The 20,189-nt window shown below is 65.9% G+C and overlaps 1 protein-coding gene across 6 annotated transcripts; it reads right to left on the bottom strand.

The window, feature by feature from the left end:
- Nucleotides 1-1,544: 1,544 nt before the first annotated feature.
- PHF19 (PHD finger protein 19) lies at nucleotides 1,545-19,820 on the bottom strand. Of its 6 annotated transcripts, none has more exons than XM_041761964.1 (15): nucleotides 19,529-19,820; nucleotides 17,603-17,803; nucleotides 17,067-17,148; nucleotides 14,773-14,868; nucleotides 14,228-14,328; nucleotides 13,533-13,681; nucleotides 10,673-10,768; nucleotides 9,952-10,020; nucleotides 9,664-9,784; nucleotides 7,860-7,927; nucleotides 6,550-6,711; nucleotides 5,657-5,744; nucleotides 5,112-5,197; nucleotides 4,436-4,531; nucleotides 1,545-3,876 (listed from the first exon to the last, which is right to left on the bottom strand). In XM_041761964.1, the coding sequence occupies exons 2-15, from the start codon at nucleotides 17,786-17,788 to the stop codon at nucleotides 3,534-3,536; spliced, it is 1,743 nt and encodes a 580-aa protein (XP_041617898.1). In that variant the 5' UTR covers nucleotides 17,789-17,803; nucleotides 19,529-19,820; the 3' UTR covers nucleotides 1,545-3,533. The 6 variants fall into 6 exon arrangements, with proteins under 6 accessions (XP_041617898.1, XP_041617902.1, XP_041617901.1 ...); XM_041761968.1 differs by lacking the exon at nucleotides 19,529-19,820 and adding an exon at nucleotides 18,845-19,082; XM_041761967.1 differs by lacking the exon at nucleotides 19,529-19,820 and adding an exon at nucleotides 18,863-18,986.
- Nucleotides 19,821-20,189: the final 369 nt, after the last annotated feature.

The raw sequence follows: 20,189 nt of genomic DNA, 5'->3' as shown, positions 1-20,189 counted from the left end.
CAGTTTACTTTATACAAGTCCTGTGAGCTTTGTTTGAAGAGATAAGCTTTGGAAACAAAATAAATTTTAATTTAGCAATTTTGACACACGATTCTGTGGATCCTTAACCTTGCTAAGATATTTGAACATTACGTTCCTTGAATACTATCCAATAACGTTGCATGATTTTTCCAGGGTTTATTTATTTTTTATTTATTTTTATGATAGGCACACAGTGAGAGAGAGAGAGAGAGGCAGAGACACAGGCAGAGGGAGAAGCAGGCTCCATGCACCGGGAGCCCGACGTGGGATTCGATCCCGAGTCCCCAGGATCGCGCCCTGGGCCAAAGGCAGGCGCCAAACCGCTGCACCACCCAGGGATCCCAATTTCCAGGGTTTAAATATTCCCTCTAAGCTACAGTTCCTTGAAAATACTCCTGAGCTTAATATTTCTATTTGTTACAGTTTTTCCAGCTAACTGTGATAATGGGGAAAATACGAAAAATGTTTCAAGTATTTTAAGAAAAACTTAATGATTTAGGGAATTTCTGAGAATTCTGATTTCTTGCTCCTGAACTTGAAAGGTAAATGTTGTAAATCTGTAATCACTAATCTAGACCCCAAAGGACCAGGCACTCTTCAGCCTGGGAAGGGCGACTGATCTCAGGTCTGTACAGCTGTTCACTTTGGAACCTGGACTAGAACCCAGGTCTCTTGACACCTCAGACCATGTACTTTTCGTGCCATTACAGTGATTTCAGCGCAAAGAATAATCCCACCCCCTTACCCCACCCTGGCTCCAGTTGTGGTTTTGTTCTACGGGCAGTTAAAAGGCCAAAGCAGAAAGCTTGGGCGAAGAAAGTGGGAGCCACCGCTAGTGAAGAATTCTGAGTGCAGACGTTAAAACTCAGGGGGACGAACAGGCCACCCTTTACCCGAGAGGCAGAATCTACGTGAACCTGTGACCCGCCCCTCCCTATCACGGGCTTTTCCCTGTCCCTTCATGTCGATATTTCTCTGTTCAAACTGTCCCAAATTTAGACAAGTTTAAGGTAATAACCCATCACATTCGTATGTGAAAGGGTTTCCTCTCACCTGGGAGCTGACTTCAGGGACTATTGCTGGCAGGGGAAGGGTGCGGGAAACAAGGGAACCTGCCCCAGGTGCTCGGAGTTAGGACTAGCAGAGACCGGCCTGGAGTTAACTGCAGCTTCCAGGGCTGGTGCCCGTGCGCCTTGAGCAGGTACGGTGGCTGCACGGGAGTGTTTTAGTGAGGTCCGTTCCTAAGGTCGCTTCCCATCTTTTACTTCTCCATGGCCCTCAGCTGATGCTTTTTGCCCTCGTGGGTCAGGTATTCACAGAAAAGAAGTCCCACGTCCTGCCGGTGGTAAGGGTGAGAGCACTGGGGAGAAGGAGGGAGGCAGGTATTGGAGTGGCGCGTGGCCAGGTGGGGTCCTGTCATCCCTTCTCAGTTTCCAGGAAACCAAGACCAGAGCTGATGGTTGATTCACCAGGGGGAAGGTAGTTAATTTATCAAAAGGAGCTTTTAAATTATAAACCAGGCACATTAATTATAACTTTAATATAACAAATGTTATTAAAAGCAGCAATTCAAAACCATAAATCTTTTCAAAGGTGCACAGGGTTATAAGGTCAGTTGGCAGTAATGCAGCTATTAACTGGTATGAATGAAATGCTGGGATGTGGAGTCAGGGTGGCCCTGCTAGGCCTTAGGCTGACATCCCAAGTGAGGAAGGCCCCGGCCCCCCCTTCGAGCCCAGAGCCTCCCTGGGGCTTGAGGAGAGAAGGTGCAGTGGCCGCGGGGCCGCGCTCATCCTGCGCTTCCTCGGAAGCCTGGAAAGCCGGCCTGGGGGGTGGCTGTGCCCTCTGAAGCCAGGCAGGAAGCCACAGATTGGATCCCGAGGTCCCACACCCCTGCGGGGCTGGGGGCTGGCTTCTCAGCTCCCCTTCCATCCGGCCCCAGTTGGGGGCTTCAGCTGGGGGGGGCAGCTGAACAGTTGGGGGCAGCTGTGGGGCTGAGAAGGGAGGGAAGGGGCCCGCCCCAGCTGTTCCCTGCCTGGGTCGCGCCAGGGAAGCAGAGGGAAGGGGGCGGGCCACGTGCAGGAGGTGAGGTCCTGTGTGGAAGGCACTGGAGGCCTGAGGTCCGAGGCCGGGGCATCCGAACAATCTCGGACTCCCCGGGTGCTCGCGGGTCGGGAGGGGCTGAGCCCAGCAAAGGAAAAACCAGCTCCCCGGGCCCGCCACCCCTCGTTCATCCACCTTCGCCCTGCTGCTGGCAGCCTGTGGCGCGCGGCCGAGGAGGCCACAGCAGCGGCTGGCAGGGCTGGCCCCCGGCTGGTCGCCCTTGCCCTCGTGAAGGCACTTCTTTCTACTTTCCTGTCATGTGAGTCAGCTTCTAATAGCTCTGGAAGCAGCAAAAATGAGGGGTCCCCTCCTCTTCTCATTTTTGGTTTTCCTCCAGATGGGGATGAGTCGTAACGTCAGTTCTAAGAATTCTATTTATGCTCCCACTGACAGAGGCTTCCCTTGGAGAGCGCTGAGTAACGCAAGCCCGTTAAAAATCCCAACCTGTCCCAAAAAGTGATTGTCAATCTCAGGGCACAGCAGGGGATAGGAAGGGGCCCGAGTCCTCTGAGCTCCACTCTGTGCGGGGCCTCCACCGTTCAGGGCTGAAAGAAGGGGCAGAGGCTGGACTTTCACATTTAGTTGCAGCACTGAAGAGGCCAAGGGAGAGCCGAGGGCAGGAACCAGGCTGGCACAGAGGGAGCGGGAGCGGGAGCTCGTGTGGGGTGTGTGTGTGTGTGTGTGTGTGTGTGTGTACACGCAAGCTGCATGGTGTGTGGTCCGTGTGTACACGTATGCCGCGCGGTGTGTGCGTGTGTACACGTATGCTGCACGGTGCATGTGCATGGTCTGTGTGTGCGTGGGGGGGTGTGGTCCTGGAGGGTGAGAGCACACGTGTGATGGCGGCGTCTGTGGGTGTGTACTGTGTGGCCGTGTGTGGCGGGGCTGGGCCGGGGGGCTGGGGGGGGGTTGCGGGGCCCGGCCTCCCTGCCTCCCGCTTCCCTCCCTGGCCCGCGGGTCTCCAAGGCACCCCCAGTGCCACGGCGGATGCGAGGCCGGGGAGAGGAGCACCCGCGGGCCCGGCCTCACGGCCTCTGATGGGGCTGCGGCGTGGGCGCCTTTGAGGCAGAGACCCAGCCTGACGCCTGAGGCCCTGGCCCTGGGTCCCTGCTGCGTGGGCTGTCACAGGGGCATCACGCGCCCTCACGGCCGGGCTGGGCCAGGCAGGAAGGCCGTGCTTAGAGGTCCTTGCTCTCCCAGAGTGACCCCCGGGTCAGGTGCGGGGACACCGGGGACCTCAGGGGAGGCCAGCCCTGCGGGGGAGGTGGTGAACACACCCACGCGCGGGAGAGAGGCGCGGGGACGGCGGGACACGGAGGAGGACGGCCTCGGGCGGGGGTCGTGGAGCCGGGGTCACGGGTCAACAGTCTGGGGGCTGGGGGCCCGAGGAGCCGCCGCCCCGGGGCTGCTCAGTAGGGGGTGGTGCCCTCCCACTCCACCAGGTACTGGACCTTGCCCTCGGGCGTGACCCTCCGCGCCAGCACCTGGTACTTCTCCCCGCAGGCCAGGCGCCCGGCCGCGCCGAAGTAGTTGGTGATGGAGGACTTGAGGTGGGACAGGGACGAGTCGTCCTCGCTGATGCTCTCGAACGTGTGGCTGTCGATGCCCTCGTCCGGCCGCTCGGGGCCCGACGCCGCCTCTGCGCTGCTGTCGGAGGGGCAGCGTCCGCCCGGCTCGGCCGCCCGCCGCTTGGCCCGCAGCGGCACGTATGCCTTGGCCGCCAGCTTCCTCTTGCGGCTGCCCACCGTCCGCCTGCAGGGGCGAGGCAGGGGGCCCTGAGCCCAGCCCGGAGCAGCGATCGGGGTCCCCAGCGTCCCGAGGGGCCCTGCCTGCACCGCCCCGAGGAGCCGGGAGCCTGATGGCCAGAGCCCGGGCTGCGGACAGGGAGGCGCGTGTGCCACGCACACACGGGGACGGAAAGGGGTGGTGCAGGTACGACGCACATGAAGGAGGCGCTTGGGAACAGGACCCGAGCCCCACAGAGCTCGCGAGCCCAGGATGCGGGAGGAGGGATGCGGGCAGATGCCAGGATGCGGGGCCGCCGAGGACCGGCTGGTCCCCAGGGCCCCTGCCCGCCCCAGCGCACCCCGCGGTGCCTGCCCCCTCCAGGCCTCCAGAGCGATGGCTCCTTCCCTCGGTGACCCAGGACAGCCCGGGGCGGCAGCCGGGGAGCGGGTCCCCTGCACAGACCAGGCTCCGTGGCTCGGGCCCGACGGTTCCATTGCGCACAGGCCGGCGGCTCCAGGGCCCAGGCGAGGCCCGCGGGGCGGTGGGGGGACCGGGACCACAGGCCTTCCTGCCCCCGGCTCACCTGGAGTCATAGGACAGGCTGGTGGAAGCCGAGCCCGAGGTGCTGGCGGCGTCCGTGGAGTCCACGTCTGAGAAGAAGGTCTGGCCTGAGCTGGCACTGACGGGGGGCAGAGGGTGAGCCTCCGCCGCGGGGCCTCCCCTCCGGGCGCTGCTGCTCCTGGGCCGGCCCACCCGGTGCCCAGCCGGCCGCCCGAGCAGGAGCCCCGGGACGCCCCGACGAGCGGGCCCCCCACACCTGCTGCCAAACAGACCCGAAGGGCCTGCCTCCGCCGCACCTGCTGCAGCCTCATCACAGCCAGGCACGCACAGGCCAGGGGGCTCGGGGTGCCCGACGGCGCTGCTAAGGCCGCGGTCAGTGACCGCTACGGAGGCGCTGCAGCCGGGCCTGAGGGACCCAAGCCCTCCCCTCCTCCGGGAAGCGCTGCAGGACCTTCAGGCGTTTGGGAACGAAGCAGCGGAGGGTGCAAGGCCCTCCCTGACGTGTACCAAGGGCGGGGTGAGGTGGGAACACCGGGGGGCGTCGGGAAGGCCCCCGGAGGAAGGAGCACGGGGCACAAAGGGGGAAGCAGGAGGGGCTGCAGGGGGGTGGGGCCGGGGGTCCGGGCGAGGCTGGGGACGCTGCGACCCCTTGAGCTGGAGCGAGCCTGCCCCCCGAGCGCCAGGGGCCCTCCTGTTACCTTTTTAAGCTCTGAATTTCATCCAGCGAGAAGTCAAAGATGCTGGCCAGGTGGTGGTTGGTGCTCCAGGCGGAGGTAAAGTCGCTCTGCGGACACAGCAGGGGCAGTGAGCTCAGGCCGCTCGGCGCCCGCCCCCACTGAGGGCCACGCGGTCCCAGGCCTGGGGCTCCGGGCACCCTCCTCTCTGGCTCTGCAGCGCCGCCGCCCGGGAGCGGGCCCGCCAGGGCCTGTCACCTGAGCTGCTGACGGTGCCCGGGGACAGCCCGCAGACCGGGGCGCGGGCGGGGGACAGGGGGCGGCTGGGCCGGTGCTAGCGCCCCCCACGGCCGCGGCATGCTCCCGCCCTCGAGGAGGCCCTGGCACCGCCGCCCCGCCCCTCGGCCTCCTGGACAGCTTGGGGACCCAAGGCAGCGGTCGTGCCGGCGTCTGCTCTTTAAGGGATGTGCGGGAGGCCCCCAGGGCCTGGGGGGCCGTGCCCTGCTCGGGAGCCCCCAACGGTCCGACCCTGCGCGTGGATGTGGAGAGCAAGAAAACAAGAAACTAACACTGGGAATAGCATCTTCCAGCAAAAACTTTGATCTTTTTCTTCTATAAACTCGCCTTTTCTGCTGCTGGAACTCGTGAGGCAACAGACTGTGGAGACAGAAGGGGGGGACGGGTCAGAGCCTGAAGGCCGGAGGGAGGGGGCGGGGGCACAGCGGTGCGGGGGGCACAGGCGCTGGGGCGGGCGGGCGGAGCCGCGGACAGGGCAGGACGCAGGACGCTCCGACCGACGCCCAGGGTGAGGGGCTGCGCTGAGCCCCGGCGCTCACTGCCTCGTCCTGGCCCAGCGACTGCGCCCCACGGCTTGGCTTCCCCCCAAGCCACACAACAGGGCGGGCGCGGGACAGAGGCCGGATCAGTGGCCGAGGCCGCGTGGGCCCCCAGCCCCTGGCCCCCAGCCTCTAGCCCCTGGCCTCCAGCCTCCAGCCCCCAGCCTCCTGGCCTCCAGCCTCTAGCCCCCGGCCTCCACGGCCTCCGGCCTCTAGCCCCTGCGGCCTCCGGCCCCCAGCCCCCAGCCTCCGCGGCCTCCAGCCCCCAGCCCCCGGCCTCCATGGCCTCCAGCCCCTAGCCCCCGGCCTCCACGGCCTCCAGCCTCCAGACCCTGCGGCCTCTGGCCCCCGGCCTCCAGCCTCTAGCCCCCGGCCTCCGTGGCCTCCGCGGCCTCCAGCCCCCGGCCTCCACGGCCTCCAGCCCCTAGCCCCCGGCCTCCACGGCCTCCAGCCTCTAGCCCCTGGCCTCCTGGCCTCCAGCCTCTAGCCCCCGGCCTCCACGGCCTCCAGCCCCCGGCCCCCAGCCTCCCAGCCTCCACGGCCTCCCGGACTCTGCGGCCTGGCACAGCCGTCCTGGGGCTGCGGCTGGGGGGTGGGGACCCCGAGCTGGGCGCCCAGGCACTGACCCGGGCTTGCTCCTTCCTCTCTTGCGCAGCTCCGAGGCGGCGCCGCCGTCTGTGGGCACCAGGCCCTTGTCAGGCAGCAGCTTCCCAGGCGGGTTGGGGGGCACGCGGATGCGCAGACGGAAGATGCACTTCTTCTTCTTGATCTCCTTGCCACACAGGAACCTGCGGGGGATGGGAGAGAAAGCTCTGGGGCCTGTGGGTCCTCCTCCCGGGAGGCGAGTGCAGCCTCCCTGCGCCCAGAGCTGAGGTCCGGGTCCCGCAGACACGACACGGGTTCCTCAAGGCAATGGGGCCCGGGCTGGGCGGGGATGCGGCTGGGGGCTCCTCCCTGCCCCCCTTGGTTCTAGCAGCTCCTGCCCCTCTTCTCGGCTCAAGCAGCCCCAGGGCACCTCCTACAGGAAGGCCTCCTCTAGTTCGCAGGGAACTGCAGGGCCCACACACCGCTTCCACACCATTCTGCTTTCTGGTCTCCTCAGGAGACTGCAAACACCTGCGGGCATGTCCCTCCTCCTTCCAGGTGAGCTGCCAGGTGAGGGGTGGCTCCGACAGTCCTCCCCCAGCACCCGTCCACAGGGAAGCCACCACGAGGGCAGGAGCCCCACTGCTCAAGAGCAGGACTGTGTCCGGGCCCCACCCCACGAGGGGGGACCACTCAGGGTCCTACACAGGGACCTACTCGGATCAGTGGTCCGAGTGCTGCGTGCTCAGGACCTACAAAGGGCTGACGGGGCAGCAGTTCAAGCAATGCCATCGGGGGGACAAAGGACTGAAGGGGACGGAAGAGCGCTCCGGTCCACAGAGAGCTGAGCAGACCCCCTGAGCCGGAGAGCAGCGGGTTCAGGACGGCCGATGCCCAGAACAAATCAAGCAGAGGATCAGGGTCATGGGAGGTGGGCAGTGTCAGCCAGGTCTGTGGCTGTCGTGTGCTGAGGACTCAGGAGCCTGGGGGGGAAGACACGGGCTGGGGACGGGTGAGGATGACCACGGGGATGGGATGAATGGACCTTCCAGTGCCCGGCCCTGAACCACAGACGGTCAGAGAGGAGCGGCCCTCAGAGAGCAGGGGTGCTCCCCCAGGAAGCAGAGCCCAGGACTGACGCATGAAGCTGCAGCAGCGGTTGGGGGCACATCACAAAAGAGGTGGGGTGCTCCCCGAATCTGAAAGGACGGGTGGGACTTATGGAGCCAGAGACAGGGGTGGGAGACCCAGGCTGGAGCGCAGCTTGAGCAAAGGCCCCGAGGCAGGGAGGTGCTTTGTACCCAGTTCCACCTGTGGGGCCCCACACACTCCCTCCCTTCCCTGCACGCACCGACTTTTGTAACTGTTCAGCGCATTGAGGAGATGTGGTCCTCGGTCCGTCACGGGGGTGCTGGTGAGCTGAGGGGGAGCAGCCAGCAGGAGAGTGAGACCCAGGCCCACGAGCCCCGTCCCCTCCCTCCCTGCAATCTCCGAGTGAGGACCCAGACTTCTGGGATCCTAGGTCTTTCCTCCTCTCTGAGCTCAGGTCTCCACTGGGAAATGGGGGAGTTAACTCCCATCCTAAATGGATTAAGAGGTTCGATGGGGCGCCGGGGTGGCTCTGTCAGTGGAGTGTCTGCCTTCAGCTCAGGACATGATCAGGGGCCTGGGATGGGCCCCGAGTCGGGGGCTTGGGGGGGTCCCTGCTCAGCGGGGAGTTTGCTTCTCCTGTCTCTACTCCTCCACCCCCACTGGTTCTCTCTCTTGTGCCATCATTTGCTCTCTAATAAACTCTTAAAAAAAAAAAAGGTTGAAGAAGGCCCATGCCCTTGACCCGGCAATGCCACCGCATGGGCTCTATCACGGGGACGGAACGCGCAACACAGGCAAAGCTTTAAGTGCAGCGTCGTTCCCAGTGAGAGGCAGGGAACCTGCCCAAAGGAAGGAAAGCAGTAAGTCAACCGTGGTGGAAACCAGTGGGGCCCTTAAACATGCGGGTGAAAGCTCTTTCAGAGTACGGAAAAGTATTTATGATATAAAGTGAAAAAAAGTGATTTAAAATTTTACATACTGTATAACAGAAGCCCAGGAAAAACATAGAAAAAACGATGGAATACATCCCTGGCAGCTGTTTCTGCGCGGTGTGACGGGGAGTATGGATGATTTTGTCCTTAGTAGGCTCCCCCCCAGCATGGGGCCCAGCGCAGGGCCCGAACTCAAGACCCGAGATCGAGACCTGAGCTGAGATCAAGTCAGACACTCAACTGAGCCCCGAGGCGCCCCTGGATGATTTTTTTTTAAAGTGTACTTTGTTGCACTTAACAATTTTCCTACCAGGAACAGTATGTTCTTTTTATAAATCAGAAAAAAATGTTAGTAAAAATACCTGCTCTACCTGTCTTTTAAGGCTTTACACTACATATGCCTTTTTCTTTTAAAGATTTTCTCTTAAAGATTTAAAGCCGACTCCCCGCCGAGCACAGAGCCCGACACACGGGGCTCCGTCCCAGGACCCCGAGATCACCACCAGAGCCGAAAACCAAGAGTCGGCTGCCCAGGCGCCCCGACAACATAAATGTCTTATAAATAATCAACGCCACAATGGAAGACGTTACACGAAAAGCGTCATAGGTCTTTTTCTGTTTTTCTCGTCATAGGTCTTTACGCACAGCGTTAAAAGTCTTTTTCTGTTTTTCTTTTGTAAATTCCTGTCTCATCAAGGAAGGACTTGGGGCAGTCAGTAGAGCCGACACCTCGCCCCAGGTTGGCGGAGAGGATTCAGGTGGTGGTTGGGGAACGGGGCGCGGCTCCCCGCCCGGAGAGGCAGGTCGGGTCCTGGCTCAGCCTCCGCCAGGGGCTCTCCACCTCCGCCACCCCCAGTCTCCCAGGCCCGAGAGGGGCACCAGCAGGCTGCAGGCCCCTTGGCTCCCCGCCCCCCCAGGGCCCTGCTCAGCTCAGACCCACCCCCAGCCCCTGCTGCCCGGTCTGCGAGGCCCCAGCCTGCCCGCTGCCAGAGCCGGGTCAGGAAGCTGCTTGCAGGGCGCGGCTCGGAGCCTGGACTGGGGGGGGGGGGCGCAGCTGAGAGACTCTGGGTCGTCCTCCCAGCCCGCGGGCCTCCGACGGGCGCCCGACTCTCAGCCCGCAGATCTGCGTACCTTGCCGAGCTGCAGGAGCTCCCAGTGGTGGTTGACAAAGGCCAGAATCTCCTCAAAGTCGAAGTACTTCTTCTTGCTCTGCACCCCCAGGTTGTAGAGGGCCAGGTGCACCACATCCACCCTGGGCAGGGGGGCAGGTAGGTGGGGCTGGGTGAGGAGGCAGCCCCGGGGCTGAAGGGCAGGGGCGAGGCTGGCCTGCTGGCTGCACACGCAGTGGTTCCCGGAGGGAGGTGGGAGCGGAGCGGCTGGGGGGGGACGGGGCGGGCGGGCCAAGCCCCGGCCTCTCACCATCGGAGGGGCAGTCGCTCGATGTACTCGGGGCCCTGGTTGCACACGGAGCAGAAAAACAGGTAGAACCTGGAAGGGCGGGTGGAGACGGGGCTGTGCTGGGAGGGCTGATGCCCACCCGTGCTCCCCCCTGCCTTCCCCTGGGCCGTCCTCGACCCCAGTCCCCAGGGTGGCGGCAGGACGGAGGCCCCATACCCCACCTCCCCTCCACCTAAGCTGCTCCCCATGTCCGGATCCTGGAGCACGAGGAGCTGGGGGCGAGTGGCGGAGGCTGCGGGGGCTGCGGGGGCTGCGGGGACTGGGCTGCGCTGGGCGCCCTCCTCCCCCCCACGCCCGCTCACACGCGCTACGCTCGGTCACAAACGCACCACGTCAACCAGGACACACGGTATCCAGTGCGACACTCGTGTGCCTTTGACAGCTTCACCCCGCCCAGTAGCAGCCAGATCAGTCATCCTCCTCCCAAGGGCTTAGGGAAGGTGGGGCGTTGCCAAAGGTCCCCCCACAAGGCCATGGCAGCTGGAGCCGTGGCCTGGCACGTTCCTCTACCGAGAAGGGCCTCACCCCGAGCTGCCTCCCTTACACAGGTGCCCACGCTCAGAGACCCCGCCTGCGGAGGGCCTGGCAGGCAGTGGGGAAGCACTGCTGCCCCCGGCCGTCCGCGCATGCACCCCCATCCGCCCTCCCACTCCCGAGGGTGCCGGGCCAGATGAGCACCTACCGGTCCCCGAACATCATGGGCTCATTGAGGCACTGCGTGCAGGCCTCGTGGAACCACTGTCTGCACCGGTAGCATTGCAGCATCCGCAGGTACCACCTGGAGAGCCAGAGGAGCCAGGGTCAGCCAGGCCCACCCTCCAGGCCGGGCGTCAGCCTCAGCCACTTCTCCCAACACAAACTTGCTCTCCACCGGGGGAAAGGAAGAGAACCCACGGTTACCGAGCACCGAGGCCGCGCCAGGGGAGGCCCAGGGAGCAGGCTCATGCTAGTCTGATCTCCCCGTCTGGCAAGAGACGAGCCTGAGATCCTAAGCTTAAACGGCTTGTGCAAGGTCACTCAGGAGGCAAGTGGTGGGTGGTGGCTCAATCCCGGCCTTCCTCACTTCAAAGCCTACGCTCTTCACCTCTGCCTAAGCCCCCACCTCTGCGCCCCCCACGCTGCTTCTCAAACACCACCAAAGTGGACAGGTTTGCCCGGGAGGCCTCGTGGGAGACCGATGGCCCCGTATGCTCCATGGGCAGCACCACACCTGGTCTTCCTTACCCAGTGCTGTGCCTACCCCGTCGGGGCCAGTCAACGACTATTCACTGAATACGAACGAAGGGCAAAGTAGTTCTTCCTTAAGGACAACCTAGGCTTTGTTCACAACGTGCCAGGTGAGGTCCCTGGACTGTGTGCATCACCATCACCTGGGATCTAGGCTAACCTATGGATTCCTTAGTCCACCCCAGACCTGCTCAATCACTGGGGGAGCCCCTGGGAGGGGCATTTCTAACAACCACCCCGGGGCCACTGTGCCCAGCCGGCACCGACAGCCACCGGCCCGCTGCTATACGCACTTCTCCCCGCCATCCCATAGAGCTTCGCACGCTCAGGGAAGTTGGGGAGGCCGGGACTGTCAATCCCACCTAGGAGACGAAGGACTTCACGGGATTTGCCCAAATTACCCAGCTAGCCTAGGTAAGCCCAGCCTCCAGACCCGAGGACTTGTCAGGAGCGTGGGGCTAAGGTTCAGGACCTCACGGCCTCAGGGCCTCCTGCAGGCTGCGTCCTGCGGGCAGAGACCTCATCTGTCACTGCTGTGGCCCCTGCCACAGTGCCTGGGGCGGTCAGCCCAGCGGAGCAGGCTCAGTCGCCCAAGGCTACATGCAGACCCAGCCCGGGAAGAGCCACTCGGGCTCGTCCTGCAGTCGGGGCGGGAATCGCCTCCACAGCATCCCGGCCGCCAGCCAACCGCCCCGTGGAAGCCCCGCCCCCCGCCGAGGCCCCGCCCCGCGGCCTTACTCCCCGGGCCGCCGCAGTAGCCCCGCCCCGCCTAGGCCCCGCCCCTAACCCGCCCCGAGCCTTACTCTCACGGCCCGCCCCGTAGAAGCCCCGCCCCCCGCCTAGGCCCCGCCCATAACCCCGCCCGCGCCCTTACTCCCCCGGCCGCCGCAGTAGCCCCGCCCCGCCTAGGCCCCGCCCCTAACCCGCCCCGAGCCTTACTCTCACGGCCCGCCCCGTAGAAGCCCCGCCCCCCGCCTAGGCCCCGCCCATAACCCCGCCCGCGGCCTTACTCTCCAGGCCTGCCGCAGTAGCAGTAGCCCCGCCCCGCCGAGGCCCCGCCCCTAACCCGCCCCGAGCAAGCCCCGCCCCCCGCCGAGGCCCCGCCCATAACCCCACCCCGCGGCCTTACTCTCCAGGCCCGCCGCAGTAGCCCCGCCCCGCGGCCTTACTCTCCGGGCCCGCCGCAGTAGCCCCGCCCCCTCGAGGCCCCGCCCCGCGGCCTTACTCCCCGGGCCCGCCGCAGTAGCCCCGCCCCCCGCCCCCGCCGAGGCCCCGCCCCCAGCCCCGCCCCGCGGCCGTACTCCCCGGGCCCGCCGCAGTAGCCCCGCCCCCAGCCCCGCCGAGGCCCCGCCCCTAGCCCCGCCCCGCGGCCTTACTCTCCGGGCCCGCCGCAGTAGCCCCGCCCCCAGCCCCGCCCCGCGGCCTTACTCTCCGGGCCCGCCGCAGTAGCCCCGCCCCCTCGAGGCCCCGCCCCGCGGCCTTACTCCCCGGGCCCGCCGCAGTAGCCCCGCCCCCCGCCCCGCCGAGGCCCCGCCCCCAGCCCCGCCCCGCGGCCTTACTCTCCGGGCCCGCCACAGTGGCAGTAGCCCCGCCCCCAGCCCCGCCCCCGCCGCGGCCCCGCCCCGCGGCCTTACTCTCCGGGCCCGCCGCAGTGGCAGTAGTCCCGCCCCCGCCGAGGCCCCGCCCCGCGGCCTTACTCCCCGGGTCGCCGCAGTAGCCCCGCCCCGCCTAGGCCCCGCCCCTAACCCGCCCCGAGCCTTACTCTCCCGCCCCGCCCCGTAGAAGCCCCGCCCCCCGCCGAGGCCCCGCCCCGCGGCCTTACTCTCTAGGCCTGCCGCAGTAGCAGTAGCCCCGCCCCGCCGAGGCCCCGCCCCTAACCCGCCCCGAGCAAGCCCCGCCCCCCGCCGAGGCCCCGCCCATAACCCCACCCCGCGGCCTTACTCTCCAGGCCCGCCGCAGTAGCCCCGCCCCGCGGCCTTACTCTCCGGGCCCGCCGCAGTAGCCCCGCCCCCCGCCCCGCCGAGGCCCCGCCCCTAGCCCCGCCCCGCGGCCTTACTCCCCGGGCCCGCCGCAGTAGCCCCGCCCCCCGCCCCGCGGCCTTACTCCCCGGGCCCGCCGCAGTAGCCCCGCCCCCTCGAGGCCCCGCCCCGCGGCCTTACTCCCCGGGCCCGCCGCAGTAGCCCCGCCCCCAGCCCCGCCGAGGCCCCGCCCCGCCGAGGCCCCGCCCCGCGGCCTTACTCCGGGGCCCGCCGCAGTAGCCCCGCCCCCAGCCCCGCGAGGCCCCGCCCCCTAGAGGCCCCGCCCCGCGGCCTTACTCTCCGGGCCCGCCGCAGTAGCAGTAGCACTGCTGCTGGTTGGTGCGGTGCGGCGAGTCCCACTCGAGCTCCTCGGGCTGGTAGGACAGCACCATCTTCACGGCCTGCAGCGTCCTGGCGATGGCCCCCTTCTTCAGCGCGCCGCCCTTCTGCGGGGAGGGGGAGGTGACGGTGGCGGGGGTCGGGGTGGGAGGGTGCCCGGGGCGGGCCGGGGCGGCCACAGGAGTCAGCGCCCTGCCGCTGGCGAGGGAAACGCTGACGCGGGGCCCCGTGGATGTTCCAGTGTCGGGGCCGGAGGAAGCCTGTCTCGGGGATCCCGCATCTATCCTCGCTGCCTCCCAGGAGGATCCCTTAGGAATCATATTAGCACTAACACCAACGACGAAGGTGACCACAACGCCCAGTATGTACTGAGTGTGGGTGCTCACGTGGGTTTCGTCCTTCCATAGCAAAGCACCATTTATTGGGGGGCCCCTACCCCTGGCCCCAAACCCACATCCACTTTATCATTTGCTGAGGAAGCAGGCTCGGGGAGGCTAAGGCACCTGGCCACCCACTTCCCGCTTGCCATCGTGGCAGCAGCGCCGTCTGCCTCCAAGCCCAGGCTCTGGGACCTGCCGTCGGCCTGCGTGCAGGGGGTCCAGGCTTCCCCCTGAGGCGGGGGAAGGCAGGGGCTGCAAGGACGGAGGGCTCACCCGCACAGCCAGCGCGAAGATGCAGCGGCGGCAGAACCACGGCGTGAGCAGGGGACGGTCCGCACTGCCCGCCCTGGGGATGTGGCACTGCTGGTGGTAACCTGCGGCAGAGGGGCGCTGCTGAGTGCCCGCGGGGAGGCAGTGGCCCAGCCCGGCAGCCCTAAGGCCACAGGGCTAGCGAGGGCAGCGCCAGTCGGAGGAGCCAGGGGCTGGCTGCAATGCTCAGCAACGAGCCGAGCTGGCATCCAGGCAGGCGATGGAGACAGCCTGGGCCCCAGTGGGGTTGGCACGACAGTCTGGCTTGGGCCTCTGTGCCCCACGTCTCCACTCATCCTTGCCAGGGGGTGAGGGGAGCTCTGACCCATGCACGTTACATCACTTTTAGGAACCCCAGCTCTCCCCAGGGCTCCAGAGGCTGGCCCCTGTCACTCCGGGGTCCAACAGAAATGGGAAGCCAGCTGAGAGCCCCCAGTGGGACGCACCCACTGGGTCAGTGGTGGGGAACCCGTCGGGGGGCTCCTCCGTGCCCTGCTCACCACACTCACCCAGGCCACACTTCCCACAGATGAGGATCTCATTCAGCGGCCCCGATGTCTTCCCCAGACAGATGTTGCACTTGGGCTCCTCCCCTGGAACGCCAGCTGAAAGGGAGAGAGAGACAGGGGCCCTCCAGGGTCAGGTCTGGCTCGCAGGAATTCCAGGATTCGCCTTCCAGGTGCTGAGCCGCCCCTCAGTGTGGGGCCTGGCCCTAGGCCCTGTGGGCCGGCTCGCTGCATCTCCCCAACACTCTGAGGTGCCTAGTATCAGTAGCCCATTCTAAAGACAAGGAAATTGAGGCTCGGAGCAGTTAATCCCAAAAGTTAAATAGAACTAAGAAATGGGATTCGAACCCATGGCTGCTTGACACCCAATCCCTTGTTCTTTCTGACCCTATCACGCTGCCTCTTCTGCCTAATTTAGTTTGTTAAGCACTTATTCATGTTACCAGTAACAATGTCATAATGAAACTCCATGTTCCCATCATTAAGAACTCGTAGCCAATCTTCTGACTGTATTCCCACCCACTTCCCCGTCTTATATTATTTTGAACCAATTCCCAGATCCCTAATCATTTTCTGAAAATGTTTCAGTATGTGACTCTGAAAGATTAGGATGCTCTTCTTTAAAAACAACATAATGACAGTGCTTTTGTTGCACTTAAAAAATTAAAAACAATTTCTTAATATCACCAACAAACTTAGTGTTCACATTTCCAACTGTCTCTTCAATAAAAATGTCATAACAGTTTTAAGTGTGTTCAACTGCTTTTAATCTACAAGTTCTTTCTCATTTCTTTTTTGGTTACTGTTGAAGAGTACGCGTGTCTATCTGTGAAAGGCTTGGGCGGATACATTCATACGCTGTGATGCATTTCTGTCTTGTTCCCCCAGCCGACTGCGAGTGATCTGCTCATCACCATGTGCCCAGGACCTCATACGGCGCGTGGCACACAACATGTGTTCAAGGCATGTTTGTTGACTCCGCGGTCTCTTGCCTCTTATTCCTCAATATGGCCCTGAGGGTCACGACAAGCCCTCAACTCCTAAGGAGGTAAGCCAGTAAAGTAGTAAGCGAAATCAAGTGCTCCATGCCTGCGGCTTGCTCAGCCTCGTGCTGTCCTCCCGGCGATGCCAGCGGGGGCTCCGTCCTGCCCGGGACGCACGGTTCTCTGGCTGGGGAGACACGCTGCAGCACCCGCGGGGGTCCTGGCGCACCGGGGGCCCTCCACCCAATGTCTGCGGGGGTCTCCCCCGGCCGCTCCGTTGCCTTCAGTGAGAAGGTAACTCAAGAGAAGAGCTCCTCCGTGCTTTGGATCTTGGGAGAAGAAACTGAGGGCGAGGGGCGCTGGGAGAAGCGTCTCCACCTCCGCATCAGCCACGACATCTTGGATGGAGCCTCTGCGAACTGGCTGGGTTCTGTGGCCTCCACTTGGCAGGCGCCTTGAAATCCTTCCTTTCGGTAACACATTCTTCAGGAAGGGCCTCCCAGCAACTCAGGAGCCCTGGGCCAAGGGTCTCATGCAACTGCCCTGCGAGGCCACAGCTGTCATCACCTCCTTTCTTCAGATGAAGAAACCAAGGCTCAGAGAAGTGTCACTTGTTCAAGAACATGTAGCAAGCAAGTGGCAGAGCTGAAACTTGGCCCGAGGCCTACGGAGCCCAAGCTTAGAGCTCCAAGCGGGAAACACGAGCCTTGTGACTGATGAGTGGGGTCTGTGATGCCCGTGGGAAGGGAGAATGGGGCCGCGGGTGGGACTGTCAGCCCTCCGCGGGCCAGGATGGTGCCCGACCCAGCTCCCGCTCAGCCCCGGAGCTGCTCCAGCTCCACCCAGACATGTCCATCGTCGCCCTGCCTGGTCCATCCCTGCCTTCTCGGCTTCCCGCCACGGCTGGGGCTGCCTCCACTCGTTTCCCCCACACGTGGATCGGGCGCACTGTGCTCACACGCAGAGGAGCCAGTTCTGAGCGCCCCTCCCCGTTCCTGGCCCCGGACTGACCCAGAGCCCTGTGCAGCCGGGCACGAAGTGGCATCCCAGCTCTCCCAGCACCTTCCGGAGCCATCTCCTCCACCGGCCTGCCTCCCCCGTGATGTGGGAGTGATCACAGGCGTGACAGACGTCCGAGTGCCTTTCTGTGTAAACAGGCTCGTCATCGGATCTCCTCAGGTGGGCCGGGGGGCAGGGGGGCCCATCTGACAAGGGCAGATGCAAGCAGTACCAGAGAGAAGGCGGCAGATGGGAGTGGAGGAGGAGAGTGGGCCAGGGTGGGGCAGGGGAGCCCGGGCCCTTCGGGGTACTCACCATGCTGTATGTCCTTCCAGAGGACCCAGTATTTGGAATTATCTTCAAAAGTCACAAGGCAGCTCTGCTTAGAACTGCTGACCTGGGCGCGGAGAGGGAGGGGCAACGTGAGAAAGTGGCCGGGGACAAGCCCCTGGGACATGGAGGTCCTCTCCCATCCACTCCTTGTGCTCCAGAAAGCAGAGCCAGGCTGGAAGGGGGAGGACAGTGGTTCCAGAGGCAGAGTGTGCCCGGTGCCTGGGGCCACACAGTCCCGCCCAGGGGACCAGGGCTTGGTGGGAATGCCGAGGACGGCGCAGGCCAGGTGGTCACCTGCGGTCCCCTCCAGCCTGACTTTGTTTTGTTCTCTGGGCTCGTAGAGCTCTTTTCTAAAGCCCTGGCTGCATGATGTCAGCCCTGAGGATGGCACCTGCCCAAGCAGGCTCCGGCTCCTTCCACATTCATCTTTTGAGCATGAGGGGCACGAAGGGAGGCCCAGGCCAGAGGACGAGCAGAGATGCTGAGCCTGGGAACTGGGGCCGGGGAGGAAAGTTTACCCTCTTGATCTTCCCGAGGTAATACAGTCCATCTGTCCAGCGGCACAGCACGTACTGGCCCTCCGTCAGCTTGGACATCAGGTCTTTGAAGTTGTTCTTGGCTTTTGCCAGGGCCCCCTTGTTGGGGAGGTGGCTGGTGGCACCATAGGAGTCCCGAGTCCCTGGGTCCAGAGTGCGATTCTCCATCAGCTTCCCCTGACACTGGAAGAGAGAGAGAGAACGGGGTTTTTACTCCTCACTCCCTGGCCCCAACAGTCCATCCGGGGAAGGAAGGAGCCCACCATGGACGCAACCTGTGGGACGGTGTGCTGGGCGCTTGTTATTGCACTGGATCCTAGTGACAACCCTGCGGGGGGCAGGTTATTACTCCCATTCCACAGGCAGAGGAACTGAGGGCCGGCAAGGGAAGTGGCCAGTGGGGCGGAGGCAGAGGCAAGGCTTCAGTGAGGTGCGCTGGTCCGCACCCCTGCCCCTCTTCCCACCTCCTGCGCAGGCGGCCTGAACTCCCAGGCTCAGGAACCTGAAGTTTCACCCCTTAGGCCTTCTCCGGGAGGGGAGCGGCGGGAAGTCTTTGCTCCCCCCACCCCGCCCCGAGATCTGGGAAGGAAAGCTCCCAGGTGGCTAGTGACCAGGTACAGACGGCCCGCTTGTGTCTTTTGTGATCCCCCCTTCTGCTCTCAGTTACGCGGTGACTTCCTGGAAACCAATTCTGGGACATCTAAATCCACTCAGGGGCGAGTGTGCTCCGGGCAGTAAGTCATCACAAGCCACGGTGTCCGTCCGCACCTGTCTCTGTCACCACCCTATGAGACACTCCCTTCTCCCTGCTAGTGGTACCACTGGTACTGGTGGTCCCAGGACCCCCGAGCATCTCTGGACTTCTCCCACTAGTCAGGTGCCGCCGTGTGCCACCTGCAAGCCCAGTGGGCCCTGGCATCCGGCCCCTCTTTTCCGCGTCCCCGGCCCGGTCTGATCTGAGGCCTCCCTTTTGCTTGGGCCCTTCATTCAGTCCCTCGCTGTTGGGGGCTTGTGCTCGCAGGCTGGCTCCTGGGTGGGGAAGGACAGAGCGCACCGGGACAGGTCGCTCCCTGCCTCCCGCCTCCCCGCTTCCCCAGCAGGCTCCCCCCGCCAGCAGTTCCCTCGTTTCTCCGGAGACCTTCGGAGGCTCCCGTGTCATCTCGGGCTTTGGGAGCCGCCCCAAGGCCGCCTCCCCTCCCGGCTCACCTGGCTCACCTGGCTCACCTGGCTCACCTGGCTCACCTGGCTCGGTGCCCCTGCGCGCTCCGCGGAGCCCGAGCCCGAGCAGGAGCCCGCGCGGCCCGGCTGTTCCCTGCACCGCCCCGGGCTCCCCCGCCGGAGGCTGCCGTGTGCCCCGCGGGGGACGGCGCGGGTCCGGGCACGTGCGCGGCGGGCGGGGCGGGGCGGGGCGGGGCGGGGCGGGGGGCGGGGCTCCGGGTCCCCCGCCGGGTCCCCCCGCCGGGTCCCCCGTCCTCCGCCCGGCCCGCCGCGGGCTCCGACCCGACACTTCCTCCGGGCGCCCCCTCCCGCCCTCCCCGCCCGCCGCCGCGCTCATTGGCTGATTCAAACCCGCCCGCGAGGGCCGCCTGCCTGCGGGTTCGCCGCCGCGTCCGGTCGGCTCGGCTCGGCTCGGCTCGGCCCGGCCCGGCCCGGCCCGCGGGGCGCGGCGCTCACTCAGGCCGGGGCCTCTCGGGGCGGGAGGCCGCGCGGGCGGGACCGCGACCCCGGACCCCCGACCCCGGCCCCCGCGGCCCCCACGCCCCGGCCCTGGGTCGTCCCCGGGCGCCCGCGGGAGGTCAGGGCAGCGACCGGCCCTGCGGCCGCCCCGCCCGCCCCCGCCGCCCCCCGGCCCCGGCCCCGGCCCCCCGGCCCCCCGGCCCCGCCGACGGCCCCGCGCGCCCCGCTTACCGCGAGCCCGCGCGCCGGCCGGTCCCTCCCGCAGTCTGCCCACCCGGCGCCCCGGCGCAGGAGGCGGCCCGGCCGAGTGTCCGCCCGCGGGGCCGGGGTCGGGGTCTCGCGGGGCGGGGCGGGCGGGGAGGGAGGGGCCGGCGCTCAGGAAGGGGCCCCCCGGGCGCGGGGCGCCATCTTTTTCGCGTTTTCCCGCGAATTATTGACGTCCCGCTTATGTAAGGGGCCGCGGCCGCGCCGGCCCAGCCATTGGAGCCCGCGGCCCGCCCGCCCCGCAGCGCCGCCCCCGCGCCCCGGCCCCGCAGCCCCGCCCCGCCCCGCCCCGCCCCCCGCGCAGCCCCGCGGCCCCTCCCCCGCCCCGCCCCCTCCCCCGCCCCGCCCCGCCCCCCGCGCAGCCCCGCGGCCCCTCCCCCGCAGCCCCGCCCCGCCCCCCGCGCCCCGCCCCGCCCCCCGCGCAGCCCCGCAGCCCCGCCCCGCCCCGCCCCCTCCCCCGCCCCGCCCCGCCCCCCGCGCAGCCCCGCGGCCCCGCCCCGCCCCGCCCCCCGCGCAGCCCCGCGGCCCCGCCCACGCCCCCCGCGCCCCGGCCCCGCAGCCCCGCCCCGCCCCCCACGCCGCGGACGCACGCGGAGGCCCCGCCCCGCCCCGCCCCCGCCCCGGTCCC

This window comes from Vulpes lagopus, chromosome 7, assembly GCF_018345385.1.
Source record: "Vulpes lagopus strain Blue_001 chromosome 7, ASM1834538v1, whole genome shotgun sequence".
Taxonomy (NCBI): Eukaryota; Metazoa; Chordata; class Mammalia; order Carnivora; family Canidae; genus Vulpes; species Vulpes lagopus.
This window is presented reverse-complemented; position numbering and strand designations above follow the sequence as displayed.